Consider the following 24,153-nt stretch of genomic DNA (forward strand, 5'->3'; position numbering starts at 1 on the left):
ATAGTTACGGGAGATAGTTATGGTCTGGAAATGGTACAAGGGAGCAGAAAGATACTCAGCTTTTTTGGTCTCCTGAGGTGTGAGAGAATGAGCAGTCTCCACTGGACGGCTCCCAGGAGAAGCTGTGTTTTTGGTGGACAGCCAGATTGTGGTTAAGTCTGAGAGGTAGAGGAAGAACACTGGAGAGGAGGCTGATGCGTAAGGGATAATGACCATGACTGCCTATCACATGACCTCGCAACTGCCTGGTGCCATGTTGCACTCTGGCCTCTAGACTGGACCAGGCAGACAGAAGCTGTGCAGCAGAAACCTGCATGAGTGCGTGGAGTGTGATAAACGGCAGGTGAGAGACACGTGTGAGTACAGTACTGTGGAAGAAGTTACCTGAGGAGATCTGAGCTTGGAAGGAAGTTGCCAGGAGGAAAAGGAGGGGAAAGAAGAGTGTTACTGGCCTTACCAGCAAACGGGTAGGGATGTGTGGGCACACAGATTTATGGAAAGCACACCAGACCCAGGAACTTCAAAGTATGCCTACTTGCTGGGACCTAACTGGGAACCACTGCCTCAAGAAGCCAGGGAAGGCTGAGAGACTGCTGTTGCCCACCGGACACTTCTGGTCAGGCAACACTGGATGGGAGAAAGTAAGTGCTGACCATTTTCTGAAGGCAGTGGTGGGACCCCTTGGCTCATTACTTCAGGCTGCAGGGAAAGGGTCCTGGTTTGTCCTTTGAGCTGGAAAAAGATGTAGAACTGCTGCTGCTTTCCAGAGCACTAGGGCTGTTTGACCACCCAGGACCTGGAGCTAGCTGGTTGTCACACCCAACTCTTCAGCTGCTGGGCTCCCAAGTGTGGTGCTGTGCAGACGCAGCTGGGGGCAGGCAGGTGAAGAGGTAACGAGGTGGCAGGGGATGAGCTGCCAAGCCCTGGGGCTCGCCTGGGAGCAGGGCTACCCAGGAATAGCTTACTGGATTCTCTCCTCAGCCCTCTGAGGAGCTCGCTCAGCCCATGGGCTGGGTCACTCCCACGGCTTCAATTATATCTCCAAGCTGTCAACTCCCAGCCCCACACCTCCAGCTCCACTTGGAGGTCTCATGAGAACTTCTGCATCAAAGTGCCCCAACTGAATTCCCTGTCTTCTGCCAATCCTGTCCTTGCTCAGTGAAGGGCACACCATCCTGCCAGTCACCCAGGCAAACACCTGGAAGACATCTCTGACTTCACCTCTGTTCCATAATCAGATCACCAAAGCGAGTCATGTCTGCTTCCCTTGCTCTAGACCCACCATCAATCAGCTTTCCCTGGGCCTCAGTGTCCCTTCTGGGAGTGTCATGCCTCTAGGTTACCTTCCACACTGCCACACGGTCATGGTGGCAAACAGATCTGATCAAGCACATCCTCTGATAAAAGCCCTGCAGTGACGCCCCCTCAGCGAAAGGACCAAGTCAGAACTCTTCAGCGGGACCTATGAGGCCCTTTCTCACCTCTACTAACTGTCCTGCCTCTTCTCTATTTGAGCTTGGACTACCCCCAACTGCTGTGAATGTTCTATGCCTGCTACCAGAAATGACTCTCCTGATGAAACAGAACTCACTCCCTGAAACTCAGCTCTCAAGCCAGTCTCTTGGTAAGCCACTTCCAGCGTGCCCAAGCAGGATGGGGGGCTTCCCTCATCCCCGGGCTTGTCACATGAAAACATGCTCGTCCAGTTTTGTGTCAGTCTCTCCACTGGACTGAGCTTCTCCAGGGTGAGAACTTAACTGCATCATGCTTTGGCTCCCAGTATTTGCGGAAGTGTTTGCTGAATGAATAAATGACTGACTGACTGAAGCAAGTCCTGTGCTTTGAGGAATCCAGCAAGCAGCTTCTGAGGCCAGGACTCATCTTTCCTCCAATCACTGGCCCCAGGCTCCCTGACCCTGATGCCTCCCAAACGCATTCAGACCTTCCCAGAGCAGTGAGCTGTGCCGAAGCTTCTGGCAGCCAGCATCACTCATGCCCACAAGTCTTGGGGGGTTGGGGCGAGGGATTCCTCAGGGAGGAGAGGCAGTAGAACTAGGCTCCCCCCCCCACACCCACCTTCTTTTTCAGCTTGTGCCGGGCCCGCTTGGCGGCCCTGGCGCTGTTGGGGGCTTTGGGCTCCGTGCTGTTGATGAATTCCAGCAGCTCATCCACATCTCGGTGGTCCACGGCGGGCTCCCCAGGGATCCCGCCCAGGGCGCCCCCCTTCACGGGCAGCTCCTCTTTCCGCCTGGTCAGCCTCGAGCGGAGCTTCTCTCGGATCTCTGTATAATTCCGACTCGTCGGGGCAGCGGGTGGCTGGGGGAGGGGGAGGTGCTGACGTTACACCCTGGGCCTGGGAAGCCCGGAGCACTCCCACCCGCTGGCACCGAACATGTGGCGAGAAGCGAGACAACTGTTCTTTCTACTATAGCCGCAAAGGCCAAGTGGCTTCAGCCTCCGCCAGGCCCACAGCTGAGGCGGCGGTGGGCGGAGGGAGTGGGAGGTACGTAACAGCATTGTGAACACACTGACTTGGGAGCCAGGAAAGCAGGTTTGAGCCCGGGCTTTGTCACTTGGAAGCTGTATGACCTTGGGCAGGTCACTGAGTCTTTGTGTGCCTCGATTTTGTCATCTCTAAAATGAGAATAATTACTTTTAGTTTAAAGGTGACTAACAATGTAATTACTTTCATCAACTGCTCTACCCTACCCGGCGGCCCTTTCCTCTTCACTTTAGGAGACTTCTGAGCTGCTTTCGCCCTCTGTCCAGAAACAGCATGTACTCTGCCCTGAGCCTCCTGCCTGGTGCCATCTGGGCTCACGGCCTGTCCTTCGCTGGCTCTCACGCTTGGGGGACGGAGAGCCTTTGCTTCCATTCTGCCTTCATCACGCACAAGCGTTCGCTTCTCTGTGATTACACACGTATGCATGCTCATCAGAATCATAGCTTTCTCTCTGCCACTTCCTTTCCTTTTGCCTAAGGAAAAAAAGTCAATCTTAAGAGAAACCATGAAAAAAGCAAAGGTAGCAAGGTGTTTAAAAATCCCTACCTCACCAATGTGCTGGAAGGATCAAGTGAGCGGACACAGGCTGCGAGGACTCAGAGGGTCCCAGTGTGGTTATGATCCCTGTGAGCGGGGGTGGGGGGGTTGGGGGGTGTCTCTGGGGAGAGCAGCTCCTACGGCTCACCTTGACTGGCCCCCAGCCCTCTCTGGCCTGGGCAGGCTCACTCACCGCATTGTGGCCGAAGAACTCACAGTAGCAGCAGTCACAGAACTTTCCATCTCGCTGGTGAGTGGAGGATGAGGTGCAGGAGCTGCGCTCTGAGCTGCTGTCCTCTTCCTCACCCAGGCCCTCATCTGCTTCGCAGGGCTGGGGCAGCTGGCAGGCCAGACCACTGTGTGTAAACTTGTGTCCCTTGCACCCGGGGTCCCTGCTGATGGGGGAGAAAGACAAGCCCACAGGTGAGGGAGGGCAGGGAAGCAGCAGGCCTCAGGAGGAGCCTGGGGAAGCATCCCCACCACTGCTGTTCCGAATACCCTTCGTCTGCCTCATCCCACAAAGGCCAAGGCAGTCAGGTCCTATCAGTCTCTCTCACAATAACAAAGGCAACACCCTCACTGTCTCTCAGGCCCTGTGCCTGCACCCACCCTCTTGGAGGGCCACACAGTGGGCGTGGATACCTCTCTATGCTACTGTATATCACACTTTACTCTGATGGTCTGTTTGCCCACCTGTCTCTCAGAGCAGACTGCATTCTTTAAGGGCAGGAACTATGCCACTTCTGTATTTGGGTCCCAGTGTGCAGCATAACAACACTGTACACAGCACGTGCTCAGTAAGTAGGTATCCAAACAGATTAGTGGGCCAATGGCTATCCTGGAGCATCCGAAGGAGGCTGACAAGGTCGATTTCATCCTCTAAGGTTCTTCGATGGAGTCTGCCCCAGTGGGCAGAGCTGCCTTCATGTGGGGCCTTATAGTTAGGAAAGGAAATGTCGCATGTGGCCCAGACTCTAAGAGTGATTTTACTGTTTGGGTCTGGTACTCTAATTAGCATTATTATTTCTAAGCGTCTCCCAAGTCCTCCAAAATAGATGTTGCTACCCCCATCCTGCAGTGGAAGTAACTTAAGAGTCCGAGTGCTTAACTGTTTTGCTCAAAGAGTGACTAGGACTCAGCCTGTGCCTTGCAAAGCTCATGCTCTCCCATTGTACTGCTTTGCCTCTGGACTTTAGGGTGCACTGGGGGCATCATGTAATACAGCCCATTTTCTCAGGGTAAGAAAAGACTTGAGCCCACCAAGTCCCATAATTGGAGCCGGAAGAGCAAAAGCCCCGGGTTAGAAGCTGGAGTGCCCTGGGGCTGGAGACAAGGGGTGGAGCTAGGAGAAATGGCAAGGTGAAGGAGCAGTGAGGAGGCTTGGCTCTCAGGGCAGTATATTGAGCAAGAAGTAGAAAACGAGGGGCAGGAACCATTATCAGTGGTACTCAGAGAAGCTGAATCCAAACTAACCATTTCTCACCCACATTAGCAAAATCAAAGCACCCAGTGCTGCTGCAAATACAAAGAAACTAGCACCCCAAGATTGATGGTTACATCAATTTGGAGAGCCCTTTGGAAAGCAATTTTTCAATGTGTATTAAGAATCCTCAAAAAAGACATTTTGACATCCTTTAAACTGAGAACTTCTTTCTTTCTGAGGGACCTATTCCAAGGAGAAAAAAACCCAAAAGAGGAAAAAGTTTTAAGCAAAGCCATCTTTAGAGAGATTATTTACAATGTTAAAATACTGGTGACTTAAATCATCAGCAACTGGAAAACAGTGAAGTATACTATGGAGAATATTCTCCAGCCTTTAGCTGAGGCCAAGAAGACCAGATAGGAACCAAACAAGGAAAGCTGAGTGAAACGGGACAACAAAAAGCTGCACACTTTATAGACACCACCACCATGTGGGAAAGACCTGTAAGGAAAACTGCCAGCACTGGTGGTACTGGGATTTTAGAATAAGAATATAAATGCGTACTAAACACAGATCTGATTTATAATACAAAAATACACACTTATCTTCTCCAAAGAATTTTATCTTCCACATCTACATTACTATAAACTTCCTCAGTACTCAGAGTTACTTCAGGGAATCCTTAAACCTGTACTTCTGAACTCAAATACAGATTTGGGTGCAAGGATGTTTATTACAGCCTTGTTTTTAGTGGCTAAAAACTAGAAATGCCCGGGGGTGCCTGGGTGGCTCAGTGGTTAAGCATCTGCCTTTGGCTCAGGTCATGATCCCCAGGGTCCTGGGATTGAGCCCTGTGTCGTGTCGGGGCACCCTTGCTCAGTGGGGAGCCTCCTTCTCCTCTGCCTGCCACTCTGCGTCCTTGTGCTCATGCTCTCTGTCAAATGAATAAATAAAATCTTAAATACAAAAACCAGAATGCCCCAATGTCCAGAAATAGGGGAATGATAAATTATGCTAGAGGTATACAGTAAGACAATTTGTGGTCACTTGAAAGTTTTTTTGAAGAATCTTAACTGGGGAAATGATCTATAATGTTAAAAAAGAACTACACAACAATGTATAAACATGGTACAGAGACATCAGAAGAAAAATATATTGCAGTATTAGAAACTGGGGCACCTGGGTGGCCCAGTGGGTTGGGGCTTCTGCTTTCGGTTCGGGTCATGATCTCAGGGTCCTGGGATCAACACCCGCATCAGGCTCTCTGCTCAGCAGGGAGCCTGCTTCCCTCTCACTCTCTGCCTGCCTCGCTGCCTGCTTGTGATCTCTCTCTTCTGTCAAATAAATAAATAAACTCTTAAAAAAAGAAAAAAAAAAAAAGTTGATCATTAGCGGCACACAGGTGGCGCTCAGTCAGTTAGGTGTCCAACTCTTGATTTCAGCTCAGGTCATGAGCTCAGGGTTATGAAATTGAGCCCTGTATTGGGCTCTGAGCTCACCAGGGAATTTGCCTATGGATTCTCTTTCTCTCCCTCTGCCCCTCACCCTGCTCGTGCACATGTGCTCTCTCTCTCTCCCAAAATAAATAAATAAACCTTAAAAAAAGTTTGGGGCGCCTGGGTGGCTCAGTGGGTTAAAGCCTCTGCCTTCAGCTCAGGTCATGATCTCAGGTTCCTGGGATCGAACCCCACATCGGGCTCTCTGCTCGGCAGGGAGCCTGCTTCCTCCTCTCTCTCTCTGCCTGCCTCTCTGCCTACTTAATAAATAAGTAAATAAAATAAATAAATAAAAATCTTTAAAAAAAAAGTTTATTGTTAGGTTGTGAGGAAATTTTTTCTTCATTAGCCATCTCTGAATTTTTCCAAGTTTTTATTTTTTAAAAGATTTTATTTATTATTTGACAGAGAGAGACACAGCGAGAGAGGGAACACAAGCAGGGGGAGTGGGAGAGGGAGAAGCAGGCTTCCCTGCCAAGCAGGAAGCCTGATGCAGGGCTTGATCCCAGGACTTTGGGATCATGACCCGAGCCAAAGGCAGGAGCTCAATGACTGAGCCACCCAAGCGCCCCTCCAAGTTTTTAAAAAAACAATAAACACCTACTTCTGCTTGTAAAAACTATATAAAAGACATAGAGTCTACCCTTTTTTTATTTTCTAAGATTTACTTCTCTATCCTAGAGACAGCATGAGCCGGGGAGGGGGTAGCTTTGTAAAGTTTCTCAACTCAAGGCTGAAACTGGCAGGGAGTACGCCCTTCGTGCCACTCACTTACCTGTGAGTGCTAGGGAGCTGCTGAGAGCTGGGAGGTGGGAGGAGAGGCCCGCTGCAGTGCCCGCTGCAGTGCCCACTACAGGGGTGGCTGCACCCCGAGAATGGTGGAGGCATCTTCAGGAGCGGCATGCTGGTGGAGGGCAGGTGGGGGGTCTGACATGCCCCTGGGGTGTGGGGGGTGGCAGCAGCGGCAACAGGGCATTCTGAAGCCTGGGCAGGGAAAGGCGCTGCCGGGGTAGCAGGCAGCAGGTGTGGGTGGGGTGGTGAGCCGAAGGATCCGGGGTGAGATGGGATCAGCGATGCTGGCTGGGGGTGGTGGCCGGTGGGGCTGTTAGGTGGAGCAGTGAGGTCTGAGTGCCGGTGGTGCTCCGAGATAGAGAAAACCTCACCTGTGGATGGATGGGGAAGAAGGAGGTCAGAGAGAGAGCCAAGACCCTGGAAAGGAAAGCCCAAGGGCTCACTGTCACAACATCCTGCTTACCGTGACCAGAGGGTACCTGTCTGGGGACAGCCTCTCAGCACAGTGGACCATGTGAACTTTTGGAAAGTCTAGCAGTATCTTGGGCTGGAGAGTTTTCCCTGCAGGGAGCAACTTGGTTGGACAGGCTTGAGGAGCCCAGATCTGAGAGAAGGACCCAGGAATGCCCGCCCCATGGAAGGCCACAACACCGCTGCTGTGAAACAAGTAGGGGATATGTGTCCTGTCTCTTGGGGTCTCTCTAGGACTTGTTTGCTTGTAAGCATTCCTCGGGCCCAGAAAAGGGTCTACAAAAGCCAGTGGAGCTCTGCCTCTGGGCCATGAGGACTGAGGCAGCCAGGGTATGCCAGACTCTGGAGGTGGCCCAGTATCAGAGAGTACGAAAAGGCTTTGCTGAGTCTTCTCTGGCTTATGGATCAAAATAAATGGAATTCTACTCAACTCCCACAATTCTGGGAGTAGCACCCCTTTGGAGAACTCAGGCCCTCCATTTTGTTATTCTTCTTCTTCTGTATTTTAATTCCAATATAGTTAACATGGAGTGTTACACTCATCTCAAGCCCTCAATTTAGAAACAGACACTAATGAATATTTACATAGTACCTCAATAACCCAAGAATTTTTCTTTGGGTATCTAAAGTTTAACTCAGAGTGTAAAGAAAGCTTATATAAACGTGACCTTGGCTAGTAATTCTGGCAGTCTGCACCAGCAACTTCTCGTGCTTTTACACATGTCCCTTAGGTGGAGAAAAGGAGGTCTAGGAAGACAAAGCACCTGGGTCCTCTGTGCTGCTGCAGGGGACAGGTATTAGGTGGCTGACGTCCAAACTCCCTAAAGGACACTCCCAGACTCCACTTTCTGTTCAGCTAGTGTTTACCACGTCCTCTCCTGAATCTGAAGGGAAAGCTGTCAGAGCCAATGACAATATTTTTCAACTTCAGAGTTCTGGGGAAAGGAGTGTCATGGAGACAGCCAAGGGCTAGGTACCCCCTGCTTCCAGCAGAACAGATCCTTTTTTACTTATTTTAATAACTGACCTGGTTTGTCTAACGAAGTGGTTAGAAAAACATAGCTCTCTACATTTATGTGGCCTGGCTCTCTCCCGAGCTCAGAGACTCACCAGGGATGGTAGAAGGACTCCCGAGTGAGCTACCCGGCATGGCCCCACTGGAGTGCGGAGAGTTCCAGAGGCCCGAGAGCTTATGTGCTGACAGGAAGGAGCTGGGATCCCAGTCCCCTGAGTTCCCATGGCAGGAGGAGGAGGACGAGGACGATGAAGAGGAGGACGAAGAGGAATGAGAGTCACCCCCACAAGACTGTGATTTGCAGGATGTGTGTGACAAGGAGATCTGGAGAAGGGGGAAGAAAAAGGCTCATGGTAAAACAGCAAACATCAGAGCCAACCCTCTGCTGCCTTAACTTACTCAGGAGCACCTCCTCCTCCAAGCCCTGTGCCATGGCCAAAGTACAATTCCCACAACACCAGATGCAAGGGCAAGGCCTTTGCCGGGGGAGGAGCAGTGATGCTCCCAATAAAGTGAAGTGTGTGGATAGTGCTGAGAGAGACCACGGTAGAGATACAGACTGCCTGTCAACTGTGGGCCTTTAGGGAGTCCTGAGAGCTGCCAAGGAGAGGAAGGGTCTTTAAGTCCAAAGTCGTAAGCTGACACGATCCTGGGGTAAGAGAGGGACTGCAGGGTAAGGAGAAACAAGGAAATTCTGACTGCTGTGATTCAGGAGATGCCACTTAGATGGCTCCTGGGCATCTCGGAGGCTTTCTAACTGAGGCACACGGTGGACCCTCAAACCAACCTTTGCCATCCTTGTCATACTGGTGGGCTTTCAAGCTGTCAGAGGGCTGAAGGCAGCATGGGGACACAGAAGGGGCAGAATCTCCATTGACAGTACCTACAAGCAGGCCCTCACACCACAAAAGCTCCCTCAGGGCCAAGGGGGCTGCCTGCAGCCTCTCCGTTCTTGCCCCGACTGTGAACCCAAGCTGCTACTGCTGTCTGGAAACGGCCCAGCAGCCCCTCAGGGCCTGGGTGCAGGGGCTGCTGGAGGAGAGCCACCTGAGAGGGCAGAGAAGGAATAGCTCAACAGCCTGATCTCTCTGGGCAGGGTGCCCTCCTGCATTCAGGGACCCCCTTCTCAACCGTTACCTACCGCCACTGCATGCTCTCGACCTGTCTGCCTTTCATCTTCCTCCATGCTCTTTCGGCAACTCTGGCAGACCCACAGAGGCATCTCGCCTAGGAGATTCTTGACAAGCTTTGGCATGAAGTCAGGGGGCAGCTTCTCACCCTGCAACACCAGTCCGTTTTGGGAAGGGCCTTCTTCCCAGCCTTTGCGTTCCCGATGACATAGCAGGCAGCAAGTCTGCACAGACTGGGTGGAGGTGGGGGGAACCTGTCCAACAGACAGAAACAGGGTTTCCCAGGAGGGGAAAGGCTCTGCTTAGAAATAATATTAACCATACTAATAACTTCACTTATTACGTGCCAGGCACTGGGTTAGGCACTTTCTATACATAATTTTAGTCCTTGTAATGGCTCTGCAAACTAGGTGTTACTCCTTTTTCTTTTATTTAAAGACGAAAGAACAGATTTTGAGAAGTTAAGTAACTTGCCCAAGGATATAGAGCTAGTGAGTGGCTGAATTAGGAGTTCAACTCCTGCTGACTTCAAAGCTCATGCTCAAATGCCCTGCTATCTCCAAATCTTGAAGGTTAAAGGAAAGTCCCCTTCCTTCTCTGGCATGTCTGGGAAAGGCCACAAATCTTGGGCTGTCTTTGCAGTCCACAGACCAATCCCCACCTGGGTGTTGGGAAGATCCTTTCAGTTAATGTTGAGTTTGAGAGAACGTGTGCCTTTCCTGAAAGCTGCACAATTCCATTAGGAGCACAGCAGCATTTTGGAGGAGGGGTTTGCAGAGCTAATCAGAAAGCATTAATTCAACATAAAACTGAGTCGGAGAAAAGGTAAAGCAGATCCTGGTGCTTCTGAGAGGCAGTGAGGCATGGTGAAAAGAACCTGGGCTTTGGGGGTCAGACTGACCTGCATTCTAATGCCTGACCGAGCACACATTAGCTGGGTGATCTAGAGCAAGTTATTTAACTTGAACTCCAACTTCCTACCTACCTTGCAGAGTTGATGTGAGACTCAATGCATAAAAGGGGAAAGTGCCTAGCCCTGTGCATGCTCAAAGCATCGCTCCAATACACAGTAATTATTATTTGGACTTTTCTTCCTTCTAGGACAAATGGCATAGAAATATAAGTCTATAGGTTTTTATGTCATATTGAGGGGTACTGATTGGGAGACTGATTACATTTAATGACCTCAATTAGTGGGGTCACCTTTCCTACATTCTGCAGCTTTGGAAAGCTCCTATGCTCGCCTCTATACCACCAACACCACTGCTATATCCAGGACTATTCTGCAACTTTGTAGAACCCTCTTTCTCTGACACTGGGGCTGGTCATGTCACTTTCTCTGGCCAATGGGATTTTAGCAAATTTGCTCCCAGCTTAAGCTTGAAATGTATGTATGCATTTCTACTTGGTTCTTTGCATGGCTGGGCTTGATCACTCTTGCACCCCTGCCTGCCATGAGACATGACCGGGCTAGCTGCTGGAGTGATGTGAGAGATGTGTGGAGAAATCTGAGTCTTCCTTGCTGATTGGCCAGCGGATCAGGCACATGAGTGAGCCCAGCTGAGATCAGCCAAGCTGGCCCTGATCAACAGAAACACCCAATCAACCCAGAGACTCATGAGAAATAATAAATGGTGCTGTTTTAAGCCATTAAGTTTTGGGGTGGTTTGTTACATGCAATAGTTATATTAACTGATATACCTTCCAAACTTACCCACTACTAGGTAACAGGTGTTTGCAGAGGCCTAAGCAAAGGAATAAGGGAATCATCCTCATCCTACCAAGAAAATAAATGCCATCATCTTTCTCAAATAAAATCACCTTCTCACAATAAATTGGCATCAGGGTATCCTTAAATCTGTAATGTTACAATTACACTGACCTCGGTCTCTGGATTCTAGAAAAAGAAAGGAACCAAATAGTAGTACCAGGAGCATAATGAAACATCTGGGGAAGAACAAGGATGTTGGAAAAGAGTAACAGAGAGAGAGAAATCTTAAGCGTGGAACCTATGTGAGACACTGCCTAAAAGGTTTCTGTCAAGTGAACATTTCAGTGGACAAGACAGCTGTTGAACTGCAGCTATAAAAGGATATAGCTTCTAACCCACTGGTGGTATCTCATGGAAGGGTGGGAGAATGATGGAGAAGGACGGTACTTGGAGAAGTCAGGCAAAGGGGGCGTTTTTGAGAAGTGTTCCAAGGAAACTTTTCATAGTTGTAAGATGCCATAGCAACTCCAGAGGGAGGAGGTGAGGCCAACACCCAAGTCCCTTTCCCTGTGCTAATGGTGACCACAGTCTTAAGGAAAACACCAGGATGTGTAGTTTTACTACAACAGAGTTTCATTTCATTCGGGTATTAGGTTCTAAAGTTACTATATAGGAGGAAAATCTTGTCTGAGTAAAATTATTCTGAAATTCTTTGTATAGCCTGTGATGTAGAGTATATATAGTCTGGGCACAAACAAGATAACAACTGTAAAACACATATGGCAATGTTCAATAAGTGGGTTTTTTCCCTCTTTTAAAAGCATATACAGAATTCCTACAAGTTAAATGTGTGATCAGTGTGACTGTACCTAGTGTCAAAGTACTTGTGGGAGGCACTGGACGCAGGGGAATTAAAACTGGCTTTGGCACTTATCTTGGGTCTCCACCACTTACCAGCTGTAGGATGTTGGGCAAGTTCTAGTCTCTGTCCCTTCATCTGTAAAATGGGATTAAGTTCTAACTTGTATGGTTGGCTGTGAACATTGAACGGACAAAGCACCTAGTCCAGTACCAGGCCCATTAATACACTGCCTCAACATTGGATACTAATTAAGAATATGATGGGAGTGATGGGAAACATAAGTGGGGAAACTTAAATTCAGGACCAGGCTTGAAAAATATAGAAAATACAGTCAAAGTATTTTATAAGAATGCAAGCATCTTTCATGTGGAATGAATTTAAGGTGACTTAGACATCTTAATCTCTGTCCTCTACCCCACAGTCATTCTTTAAGTTCCCCAAATACTCTCTATATTCTCCTACCCCTACCTCATGCCTTTGCTGAAGGGGATCCTCTGCTTCAAACTCCCTTCCTTCCCAATTTTACCAGTAAGTAGCTAGGCAGGGCTTAAACCCAACCCCATCGAAGCCTTCCCAGAGAGTCCCTCTTGTAATTCCTCTCCCCTCCCCATATCTGCATAGCACATTATGCCTTGCTTACAGAATCTGTGCCTTCTACTTCATTTCTTTACCTGCATTTCCTGTCCCTTCTATTTACGTTGAGCTCCTAGAGGGCAAGTATCAGGTCTGATTCTTGTCCGGATCTCTCACTGTACCACAGGGCCTGGGCTCAGCTAGGCACATAATGGCTAAATCAGATTTGTTAAGTATCACTATGGCAATATACCTTAGCAAGACACTGCTTGAAATTTTGAAATTTTTGCTTCTCAGAGAGAGAAAGGCCATCTCCCTATCCTCGACCTTCACCTGAATGGTTCCAATCTCAAGCATGGAAGAGTGGAAGATCACATTCCCTGGGGATTACAACGAGATGGCCTCATTCATGGAAATAATGTGGCTCTTCCTAGAGCCAAACTGGTCCACATAATAAATGAGGTTAGCCATCAATGGAAATAAATTTACAGGACAAGCTGTCTTTCCAGTTAAAGGAAAAAAAACACTGGGCCTGGCAAGCTCATTAAGTCCTAACTGAAGCAGGGATGAAACCACCTCACACTGCATAAGGTTGCCCAGAGAATTAAGTGACATTAGAGATGCAAAGGCTAGCCCAGGGATTCCATGCAATAGACACTCAATCTATTACTTTGGCCCTCTGGCCATTCTGTTCTTAATAAAAAGCTAAATGGAATCTAGTTACTCATGGTCCTGAGTTTGATATACCTGAGTTTTTCCTTCTGGGCCAGGCAATTCTTGGGGCTACCCCCAAAGCTGTTTTAGCCCTAAGCCTTGGTGCCTGCCCCCAAATACAATGCTTGGTGGGGCCTGGGGACTTTTTTCTCTGACATTTTCTTTTCTTCTGCCACAGAATGGTGAGAATCCTGAAACTGGAGATGTTATATGCAGCCCGTACTACCAGTGTTTCTGCAAATTTTTCCTTTGGCAGAGAAAAGCTCTTGGTTCAGAATTCCCTTTGAATGCAATCTCCTGCCATTTTTCAAATTCCTGGCAATCATGATCCCTTATGCCTCAAAGTCAACTCAGGCTTTCAACTAGCTGTTCTCAAGCTGCATTTTTAACATCAGGCACAGTATTCCCACACAAGAGCATGAACAATAAATAGTTATCAAATGAATGAAACGCCCAACCATTTTTCCTCATCACAGAGCCCAGGGAACTGATCCTTAAACCCAACAGCCCTGGGCAGAAATTACTCCTTCTCATGCAGTTTAAATTTCAGAGCCTCTCCAGATAAACTTCTAGTTCTAGGTAAAAAATGGGGGGGTGGGGAGAGCAAGGGAAGATTCTAGGGGTTTTCTACATTTGGGATCTGCTCAAAATATCTCCAACATTAAATTCTGCTTCACTCCAGGCAAAACCAGCAACTCTGAGAGTGTGGGATTACTCATACAAGGGATCCATGTTTTAGCACGCACATCCCCAGGGCAGTCAAGGAGCCAGGTGAACCCTACACTGTGGCCACTCCCAGCCCAGGGGGGTGGTGTGCGCAGTCATTACAATCATTATCTCTGCTCCCTCTCTTGACCAGGCCCCAAACTTTTCTGTCTTGGCCTAAGAAACATTATGCTGTGATAGTCTAGATTTTCCTGGAGAAGAGTAGTTAAAATCAAAGGAAAAGGAAGCCAATTTTTCTCACGGAACATCATTTTTACTTGAAAGAATGACTGACAAGTGGGTTATTCAGACTTGGAAACTGCCAGTCATTTTCTCAAAAAATGAACAAAATGAGCCTGTCACTTCAAGGAAAACAAACTTTTTATTTGTGGCCAATGACAAAATTCAAGCTTTCAGGCAAAGATCAGAATTTTGGGAATTTGGATATTAGAATTTTGTATCCATCATCATGAACTTAACAGCTTCCCAATACTTTAAGACTTTTCTGGTAAAAATGACAGTGATATTAACAAATATAGTCTTTTGACACTGTAAAATGAAATGGAAAAACATTTGGAAGAGCCGCATAACTCAGTGAGCCTATTTTCCAAATGAGCAAAGCACGATGTTTTAGAATCATGCACTGGTAAAAAAAAAAAAAAAAAAAAAATCCATTCAAGGTGCTAGATAAACTGACAAATTTCAATGTAAATGAGTATAAAGACTTCATTGATATGGTCTCAGATTCCATATTGCAAAGATCAGCAATCACCTGAAAAGACCATTAAAATACTCCTTCCATTTCCAACTACATTATCTATTTGGGGCTAGATTTTTAAAATATACTTCAAAACAATGTACTGCAACAGATGGGATACAGAAACATATATGAGCATCAGCTTCTTTTTATTAAGCCAGACAAAGAAATTTGCAAAAATGAAAATGAGACCATTCTTCTATTTTTTTTGGAAAATGTATTTTTCATTAAAAAAATATTCATGTTAACATGATAGGGTTACTATTGTTATTCTTAAAAAAAATTGGTTAAAATATTTTTAAGCTTTCTCAGTTTTAATACTTAATTTGGTAAGTATCAATAGATAAAACCAACAAAAGAAAGTCCTTTTGGGTCCTTGGTAATTTTTAGGAGTGTAAAAGGGCCTCAGACCAAACACTTTGAGAACTGCTAATGTAAAGCCTCTAAAGGCTCCTGTCATCTGGCGGGTGCACATTTAGCAACAGTCACTATGAAGAATGATAGCGTTTCTGGCACATCTGGATAGCTCTTTGGGGCATGAATAAATTTTCCATTTCACCTTTCTGTCCACAATTTGGGAATTGCTGGGGAATAATCCAGGTCACCAGAACAGGCAGCTATCAAGGTCTGCTCTGAAGGTGGATCTAATATCCAGCACTAAACCTGCTCTCATTCCTCTCATGGAGTCCTTTTAACCCCAAGTTTGTGTACATTTGCAGAGGATTCCCCCAAGACGTATGCTGTATCTAACCAGTAGCCCTGTAATAGCTTCCAAGTTCTATTCTGAAATGATCCCATTAGAGCACTCTATTCTCAAGGCACCCAACTCCAAGAGCCTCCCTGTCACCAAGGCAGACAGAGGACAACAGAAGCAGCCAAAATTTCCTTCTAGAAGCAGAGAAAAATGACTAATCCCTAGCCTAGCAAAGCTCATCAGCCCAGTCATTGCCACTTACTTTTCCATTCACCCATTCCTTCCCTCATTCAATGAACATGCTCAGAGCCCATTCTCCTTGTGCTAGGTGCTGGGAAACATCAAATGATACAGAATCCCTGCCTAAGAACACATGCTTAAACCAGGCAGGTTCTTGCATGGGGTTGTCAAAACTCCCAAACGCCCAGATGCTTCATTTTGGAGAATCAGGCAGGAACACAAATTACAATGACACCCAATTAAAACTAACGTAACAAAGTAATATACAAACGAAAACAACCATCCAACCAGGACACTAGGCTTCTCTAGTTTATGTAAGCTTATTATGTGCCTTCTCACATACTTATCCAGTTTGAGGAACTGCTTCCTTTGAGCTCCTCTTTCCTAGCCTGGTCTCTCTTTAATCTCCTGGCTCCTTTCTGGTTGTGCTCACTACCATGACACCTTCTGGCCCCTGTGTTTCATGTCTTGGCCCCAGGTGACCTCTCCGTGTTTCACTTACATGTGCAACCCCCGACAATCTCAGGTTCCATTCATATTGCTCCTCCAATACACCTTGCCCTGCAAAGCCTCAGTATCTCAGTTCTACTCCTAAGCAAATTTGTACTCATGCCCAAAGATCTTGGTCAAAGGTTAATGCAGTTTTTGCTGGACCAGGCTAAGGAGAAATAATTCTTTTACTATAGCACCTATTATAATGTGCCACAGACATATTCTGTCTGCCTCAAACCCCTGGAGGAATGAGAACTCTTTGGGGGCAGGGAGTGCATCCTGGTCATTTAAGTGTGCCCAAGAACCTAGGCTTGGCGTGGACTGACACATAGTAGACATTGACTGAATAAATGAACAAATGCTTAAAGCGCACCTGGCTGCATTTCAGTTGCTCTACACAAAGGACAGACTCTAAAGACACAGCTGAATTAGTCCTTTCCTGGGCATGCTATGCTAACAGCATAGCTGTCACTCTGGGTCACTGATAAAAGGGTATCAGTGCTAAAGTTAATTCTTAAGGAGGTCATATAACTGTACCACAATGCCCTGGAGCTTTCACCCGAACTCCCACTCAGGCTGTTGGCTCAGTTCCTTCCTGAAAGAACTGCTGTTTTACACCAGCTGGTTTGTGGAGAATCCTCTCTGGTTGTACAAGCTCAGCCAAGGATAGGGCATCGAGTCTCTCTGACCCCAGTGGCCTCCCCCCGCCCCCCAGGCTGGCTCACCTGTTGAACCTGCTTCCTGGGTGCAATCAGCCACCGGAAGGTGTAAACTACTATTATTAACCTGGAATTTCAGGCAAACCGTATTACCTACTCTGTCACCCCAGTACAGATTGCTTATGGGTGGAAGAGTATGAACTTTGGAGATAGACTGTTGCGAGTTCAAATCCCAGTTCTGCCATTTCAGTATGATCTTGAATTATTACTCAATTTCTTTGAGCCTCAATTTCCTCATTTATGAAATGAGAATAAAACCATACTTCACAAAGTTGTGAGGACAGAAGGAAATAAATTATGTAAAGTACCTGGCCTGGGCCTGGCACACAGTAGGTGCTCAATACCCGTTAGTTTCTTTCCTCTTCTGTCCTGGAAGAAATGACAGGGAAACTTACTAAGTGAGACTTGCCCAATCCAAAGTTATTACTTGAAGCACAGGACAGAGGACTAGACAGGTGACCTTCAAGGCCCCTTTGTACCCTCCCATCCACAATTTCTGGCTACAACTTCCTAGTAAGACCCTTCAGTATTTTAGGGCCCTTCTTTTTGCCTCAGTTTCCCTTTATCACTATTCAGAGTAGATGAAGAGGTCTATTCAGTTCAGAATGGAGGGGGAACCACAAAGGGAGCTGGAGAGCTGAGAGCCTTGAGGAGGGTCTAAAGGGAGATGGTCTAGGACTGTAGCATGTTCATCTACCTACAGGTTGAAGGATGAGGGGGGAACCATGGGGACAGAACCAAAGGGTGCAAACACAAGGCCTTTCCTGAGATGTAAGACCTCCTCTCCTCAGTCCTTTTCTGCTCTGCACATCCTGCCAGGAAGAATCATTAACCATTCCTTTCCCTAATATCTGTTTCTCTCCTCAAACACATAAAGCACTTACATCTTCACTCATGCTTTTCCCTCTGCCTCTTCCTTGCACAATTTGAGTGTTACCTCCTCCTAAGTCCACAGGCAGAATAAACTGTGCTTTGCTGTGGAATGTCCTAACATTTCTTACGTATCTCTTGAATAGAGCTTATCATCTATGTATCCGTTTTTGAAATGTCTTCTCCAGAACACTAAGACACTGAAGGGCAGGACCTGTGCCTCATGACTTACTGCATCCCAATTGTTCAGCAGAGATGGCAGTACCAAATGGGCATGGGTAAGTGTTTGGACACACAAAGGAAGATAAGCAGTTGCAGAATATCTTCATGGGGCAACAAATGGAAAACTGGGGAAACTCTGTTTTGTTTTTAAAACTAAGGCTGTTTCTATTCCTACTTATGGAAAAGCTCCCCTCTCTGGGAAGCCCCATTCTTTGAAAAACATCCTAGGCTTCCGCAAAGCTTCCCCATGCCGCCCTCAACACAGCATTTCCCAGACCCAGCCACACAATAGAATCACTTTGGGAGGTTTAGCAACCACAGATTCCTGGGCTCCAGACCTAGAGACTCTGATTCTGTAGGTCTGGGACAGGGTCCAGCAAAGTACCGGGGATCTGATGATTAGTTAGGTTGGGGTGAGGGGGAGGTAGAATCAAGCAATCACAGCTGCTTCTTGCACTGAGATGGCTTCCTCTCATGCTCTCAAAGAATTTACCCAAGAACATCATGTTCACTTTCTTATTTAGAAGCTTTCACTGATTCTTCACTGCCTGCAGGATAAAGCCCAAACTTCTTGGTGCGGTTTTGTAGAACCTCGCTAACCTCTCCAGCCTGACTGCATGCTACTCTGCCTGAGTTGGGCAGTTCTCGCCTCTGGGTCTTTTTTTGTTTAGATATTTTCTCCCACCATCCCTTCTAAAGGAACTGCTACTCAACCTTGAAACATTAGTTCTGAGAAGCCTTCTCTAGACTATTATTTCTGTGCATCTCCCATACCAAGTATCTATAATAATCATGACTGCCACTTGTGCTAAGTGCTTGACATACAGTACTTGCTGCCCTAAAGGGAACCTGGCATCACTGTCACACATGTGAGAAAACAAACTAAAAAGGCTAAAACTCTTCCAAAGGCCATTTACTAGGATCTAAGACTTGAACCTTCACTCAGAGAAAGTGATGCTCTTCTAGCCTAACTACAATTAATATATACATGTGGGCAGGGACTGATTCACTTTGGCATCCCCAGCTAGCCCAGGGCCTGGCACAGATCAGGTGTCCATTAGTGTCTGCAGAATAAATTAACACCAGGTCAGGCGAGAGGGAGACTGGGTGTGGTGTGTGTGTAATGGGCCTAAATGAATGAATGATGGCCAGCCTGGCCCAGCAGTAGAGGCTGGTAAGAACAAAGTGGAAGAAACCTCACTTTTACTTCTTTTATTATACTTTGGTTTAACAGCCACTTATAGAGCACATAAGGACCGTGTACAATAAATACCCCACAAATAAAACATAGCCCTTGCTCTCAAAATTTCTAGGTTCAGGATATAAAGGTGTCAGGATATTAACAGGCTATTTAATACCAGATATTAAGTTTATAGATCTGGGACATTTTAAGAAAATTAAAAATAAAAACTTTAAAAAAAAATAAAAACTTTTTAAGGAATTTAAAAATTAAACAATCTTAACAAGTAAGTCTTCATCTTCAAAGGCCTTTTAGCATTTCTACTTTAGAGAATCTCTACTGGCTTACAGAGAAGAACCAGAGGTGGCAGGGTTTCCCCACCCCCCACCGCCCATATCATTACCTACTCCTTGCAATGAAAGTGTCTAGACTGGGTTTGCAGTGATTTTGAGAGAGGTCCCTGGTTAGAGGAACTATCTTATTCATCTGTGTGCCCAAAATAAAGGTCATAATGCTTGCTGAGTGGATTAAACATAATGAGATGGTTTCAATAAAGATATTGACTTATCCTCTGCTCCAGTCTCTTGAGGGAGCAGGTTTAACTCTGAGTAGTGGGGAACCAGGTCTCTAGAGTCTCTTTAAACTCTCTTTAAACTGGGCTGGGCAGGTCTCAGCAGGTGCTGTAGAGAGATGAGAGATGGGAAGGGCAAGATGAGCTCAACCAGCTCCAACTGCTGGTTTACAGTCTGGCAAGTCTCCTGAGGGTTTACTGAGTATGCACCTGGACTGCAGGCTGAGTGGTCCAAGAGAGGCCAAAAGACAGACAGCAGAACTGGCAGGTGAGAACCCTCAGACTCTGCATGGCCATCTGGCACAGTTCCAACTATCTCTGACTCCTGCTCTTGCCTCAGGAGCCTCGATGTACTTGGTGTTACGTGGGTTGCTCCACATTCTCTTATGACATTGCTGATGCGGCTTAGAAGAGGAAAAAACATGCCCAGAGTCACAAAGTTAGAGACTGAGCTTGGGAGTTCACCACAAGTCTGGAATACTAAACACTATTTCTCACTACTGCCTTATTCAGCTGCTTTGTAAGTTGTTTTTCTTTCTTTTTTTTTTCCCCCTTTGTTAATAAGGTAGTAACTGTTTTAGTCTTATTTAGTAAATGAGGATATGGATTCTTTAAGTAAACAGATCAATGCAGTTTAGTGACCTCAAACAACTGGAAGGGCTTTTGGGATCCCAAATAGGCCAGCTTAAGGTTCTGCATTTAAATGTGAACAAGTTATGCAAATGAGCAAAGGGGACAGGATAGAACCAGAGTGGCCTTCAAACCTGAACTCAGGAATCCTGGCTCTTCCAGCCTAACTCAATGACTGTATACGTGTTCCCTGGACCATGAGCCCTTTGTGGGCAGGGACCACATCTGATTCACTTCTGCATTCCCAGCTAACCCAGGGCCTGGCACAGATCAGGTGTCCTTATTAGGGGCAGACACTATTCAGAGACTGCAGATCACGGTCTTACAGAAATGTGGGCCCAGCAACACCAGATTTTTAGAGTTTTAAGAAATGGCACAAATCCATTTTGTGGGAATCTTATGGTTTTTAAAAAATTGGCTTAAATTAAAATAAAAATAAAACAATGTGTGACGTGGGGCTTCAGAACCTGTCTGAGGACTACAAGTGGTCCTATTTGCTGTCTTTGGCTTCAGTTTGGCATGCAACACAGAGTTTCACCTTACATGCCCACTCTGTGTACACAGAGAATTTTAAGTGACCCCAACCCTTTCAGCAGGTGCTTTTCACCAGGGCACAAAAGCCTGCTTCTGGATTAAGAAACCCCCTCCCCAGCAAAAAAGTGAGGTACAATCAGAAGAGAGTTCGTCAGTTTGTTTCACCTCTTCGTGGCTATATTTTTAAAAAAGGCCTTGTTAAACCCTGCACAGTACACAAAAGAGTATCCTTTTTTGGAGGGGCAGAAGGCACCTGAGACCTATAGTGGGAGTTATATGAGCAAATGTTTTCTTGCTCTGAGTTTCTGTTTCTTCATCTGAAAAATGGGGAAATAGTATTTATATCTTTCAGTTCATTCATTAAACATCTGTTAACCACAGGCATAGGGGTACAAGAGTGACTGACGTGGTTCCTGCACTCTCAGAGTTTATGCAGCAAAAGCAGACCAATAATTAAACCAATAGTTAACTCATCACAACTGTATTAAAAACTGAGGAAAGAACAGGGGTGGTGGGAAGATTAGAAGTATGGTATATAAAACATCTGGCACTAATAAATTAATGAACTGGCAGGTCAAGCAGTGGAACAGATAATGAAGCTTACAGTTCTTAGGAAAGCTGTGTCCTAAATAAAAACTAAATAGTTAAGCCATTATCCAAAATTCTGGCCATGAATATTATAACTTAGCTAAGTGGAAGGGGACCTTAAAGTGTTGCTGGTGAGTGAGAAGGAGAGAAGACAACAGCTCCCCTGGCTCTCCCTACCTTAATGCTCCCCTTTTGGATAATAGCATTCCCAGGGTGGCCCAGAGAAGAGAAAGAGGAAAGCTAGAGGGGGAAGCAGGTTCAGGGTCTAAAGTTAGACCAGGCAAGGGTGGGGTCCAACCTGCGGAGCTGATTCCCAGGGTAGGGGCTCAGGGTGAAGGTGGGCCTTCTGACACTCAATAAGTGGTGACATTTTCATTAATTAAAAATCTTATTGTGATCTGAAACACAAAGGACACCAGCATCAAAACTGGGTTACAATAAGCACAGGTCCTCAACGGATTCATTCTCTCTCATTCACCTAGTTATTTCTACTCAGTGTCAGCAAGGCCCAGGGCTAGGCATGGAGGATAAGAGATAGATGACATAGTCCGTGCCCCTGTGGAGTTCACAGTGCAGTGCAGGGAACAGATACATCAACAGAATGTCTCCATGAAGAATGGGGAGTGCTACCAAAGGAGGTACAGGGGGCTATGGGCACAAAGGGGGCACCTGACGCAATTGGGAAGGCAGGGAAGGCTTTCTGGGAATGGTTCCCCAAATGGCATCCCCACTCACATGCACAATTCCAGAGATTCTACTAGAAGGCTGTCAAGAGCCATGCCTTCTGGCTGCACCAGCCTCCCAGAGTCCCCTGCTGCCCGATGCAGTGTCTGCAGAGCCAAACGCATCTTCCGCCACGCCTCATCCTCATCCGGCGCTGCATCCGACCCTCCAAGACTCCTGCAGGAGCCTGCCTTCCTTGGCAGGCTCAGCCAAAAGACCAACTCAAAACTCTTTTGTCAGAGCAAGCTTAGGGCGAGCCACCCAGCCCCAGGTGCCACAACCCTCCCAGAGCAACTGTGGCTCGTGCCACCCCGGGCTCTCAGGAACACTGGCAGGGTACCTCCCATTATCTCCTTTGCTCAAAAGAAAGTGACCTTCTTCCAGGTGGGAAGCTGGAAGCTTTGCTGAGTCCTGCTACTGCTCACTCTTAGCAGGATTCACCAAAGCCGGGGATCTGAGGGTTGGGGTAGGCCACCTTGTGGGGTCAGAGGTAGAGAGGGAAGAAAGGGCAGGCTTTGCTAGTTTATGCTTCAGCGCAGGAGCCCCACCAAATAAGTCTTCTGGGCGGCCTGGCTGGCTGCTCCAACTGCTCGGCTGGGCAGGGAGAAGCGGGAGGCCACTGGAGACATATGCTGGGGGCACACAGCTGCTCAGGGGGCAGCGGCTGCAGGCAGTGAGGGGAAAGGGTGGGGCTCCCGGGGTGGGGAGAGGGAAGAGGCTGCAGCCTTCCAGGGCACAGCGCCCCAGCCTGTGGGTAGGGGGAGCAGGTGGGCCCAGGGGGAGGTGAAGGGCAGAGAGCTGAGCTGTGGCCTCAGGAGCAGAGCCCAGTCCCAGTGTGGATATACGACCAGAAGGTTTAAGCCCTTGCTCCAGCCCGGAGGCGGCGGGAGAGGGCAGGCAGCCCTGGTCACAGGACAGGACGGACCACACTTCGGCTTGGAGAAGGGTCCAGCCTCCACTCCCGCCTCAGGGGAGATAGCCTCAGCCCCAGCCAGTGGAGGATGGTCCATCCCCAAGCTCACCCCGGCCCCGCTCCCGGGAGATGAAAGTGCCGGAGCAGCCGGACTCCCCTAGCTCGCTCCTACCTGCGGTCCAGGCGCCAACTTGGGCTCGTCCTCCTCCCTGGGGCCGTCGCGGTCCGGTTCCACGGGAGCCTCCGAGGGCCCTGCACCCGCTCCCGCTTCCAGGCTCGGCGGCGGCGGGGGCTCGGGAGCCTGGGGCTTCTGCTGCCCCGCGGCCCGCATCCGCTCGCGCCGGCCCGCGCCGCCGCTCGGCCTGCTCCGCCTCCGAGTCATGCTGCTGCTCGCGCCGCTCCCTCGCTCCACTCGCGCCGCCGCCACTGCCGCCGCCGCCGCTCCCCTCGCAGGACAACAGCCAATATGGCGGCGCCCGGCTCCCCCCCGCTGCTGCTGCCAGCAGGTCATAGGGCGCGGCGTCCGCGCCGCCGCACTAGCCCCCGAGGCTGCCTGCGCCATTTTGAATAAGGTCACCTGAGTTCTGCGAGTGTGAGAACCTGGTGCGACCTGCGCCCGGTAAGGGTGGTCGCTGTGGTAACCATGCCGCCCGGCCCTGGGCGCTTAATAATAGTTAAGTGGATGAATGAATGAATGAATTTCTAGAGTACTTTCACACCCACCATCCGACTCCTCGCACTCACCCGGCGAGGCAGGTACGGTTATTCCCATTTTGCAGGGGAGAAAATCAAGGCTTACAGAAGGCGAAGCCGGGACTCAACATCAGCAAGCCAAAACTCAAGGTCTCGTGGACGGCAGGAAGTGAAAGAGATGAAGTAATGGTCTAGGTCTTTATTTGCAACGTATGGTCGACTGGGGAGTCTAGCGTTCTGTGCTTGGGACAGCAGAGCTCAGACTCCGCTCCTGCCCCAGTCTGGTGGACAAAGTGGACCGTTAAATACGCGGTTACAACCAGTGTGATGAAGATGAGATGACTGGGGCAAATACTAGGTCAGCATTTCCGCAAAAGTTGTATGTACAGGAAAGG

General features: G+C 48.0%; 1 protein-coding gene across 15 annotated transcripts in view; it reads right to left on the reverse strand.

The window, feature by feature from the left end:
• The window catches only part of FAM193B (family with sequence similarity 193 member B), a 31,520-nt gene extending 8,039 nt beyond the window's left edge, over positions 1–23,481 (reverse strand). For 4 of the 15 annotated variants that reach the window (XR_004381145.1, XR_004381146.1, XR_004381149.1 and 1 more), the window contains exons 1-6: positions 23,238–23,480; positions 9,379–9,621; positions 8,333–8,561; positions 6,735–7,122; positions 3,234–3,435; positions 2,077–2,316 (exon numbers count right to left, since the gene is read on the reverse strand). Coding sequence is in view for 12 of the 15 variants with exons in the window: in XM_032844624.1 (XP_032700515.1) it covers positions 2,077–2,316; positions 3,234–3,435; positions 6,735–7,122; positions 8,333–8,561; positions 9,379–9,621; positions 23,238–23,447 (1,512 nt within the window). In the remaining 3 variants the exon portion in view is untranslated. Of the gene's footprint in view, positions 1–2,076; positions 2,317–3,233; positions 3,436–6,734; positions 7,123–7,986; positions 8,068–8,332; positions 8,562–9,024; positions 9,285–9,378; positions 9,622–11,081; positions 11,145–17,142; positions 17,204–19,887; positions 20,210–22,164 lie in introns of those variants that run through there. The other 11 variants (XM_032844671.1, XM_032844640.1, XM_032844691.1 and 8 more) reach the window with 11 other exon arrangements.
• Between the last annotated feature and the right edge of the window lie 672 nt (positions 23,482–24,153).

This window comes from Lontra canadensis, unplaced genomic scaffold, assembly GCF_010015895.1.
Source record: "Lontra canadensis isolate GAN:19392208 unplaced genomic scaffold, GSC_riverotter_1.0 scaffold4, whole genome shotgun sequence".
Lineage (NCBI taxonomy): Eukaryota > Metazoa > Chordata > Mammalia > Carnivora > Mustelidae > Lontra > Lontra canadensis.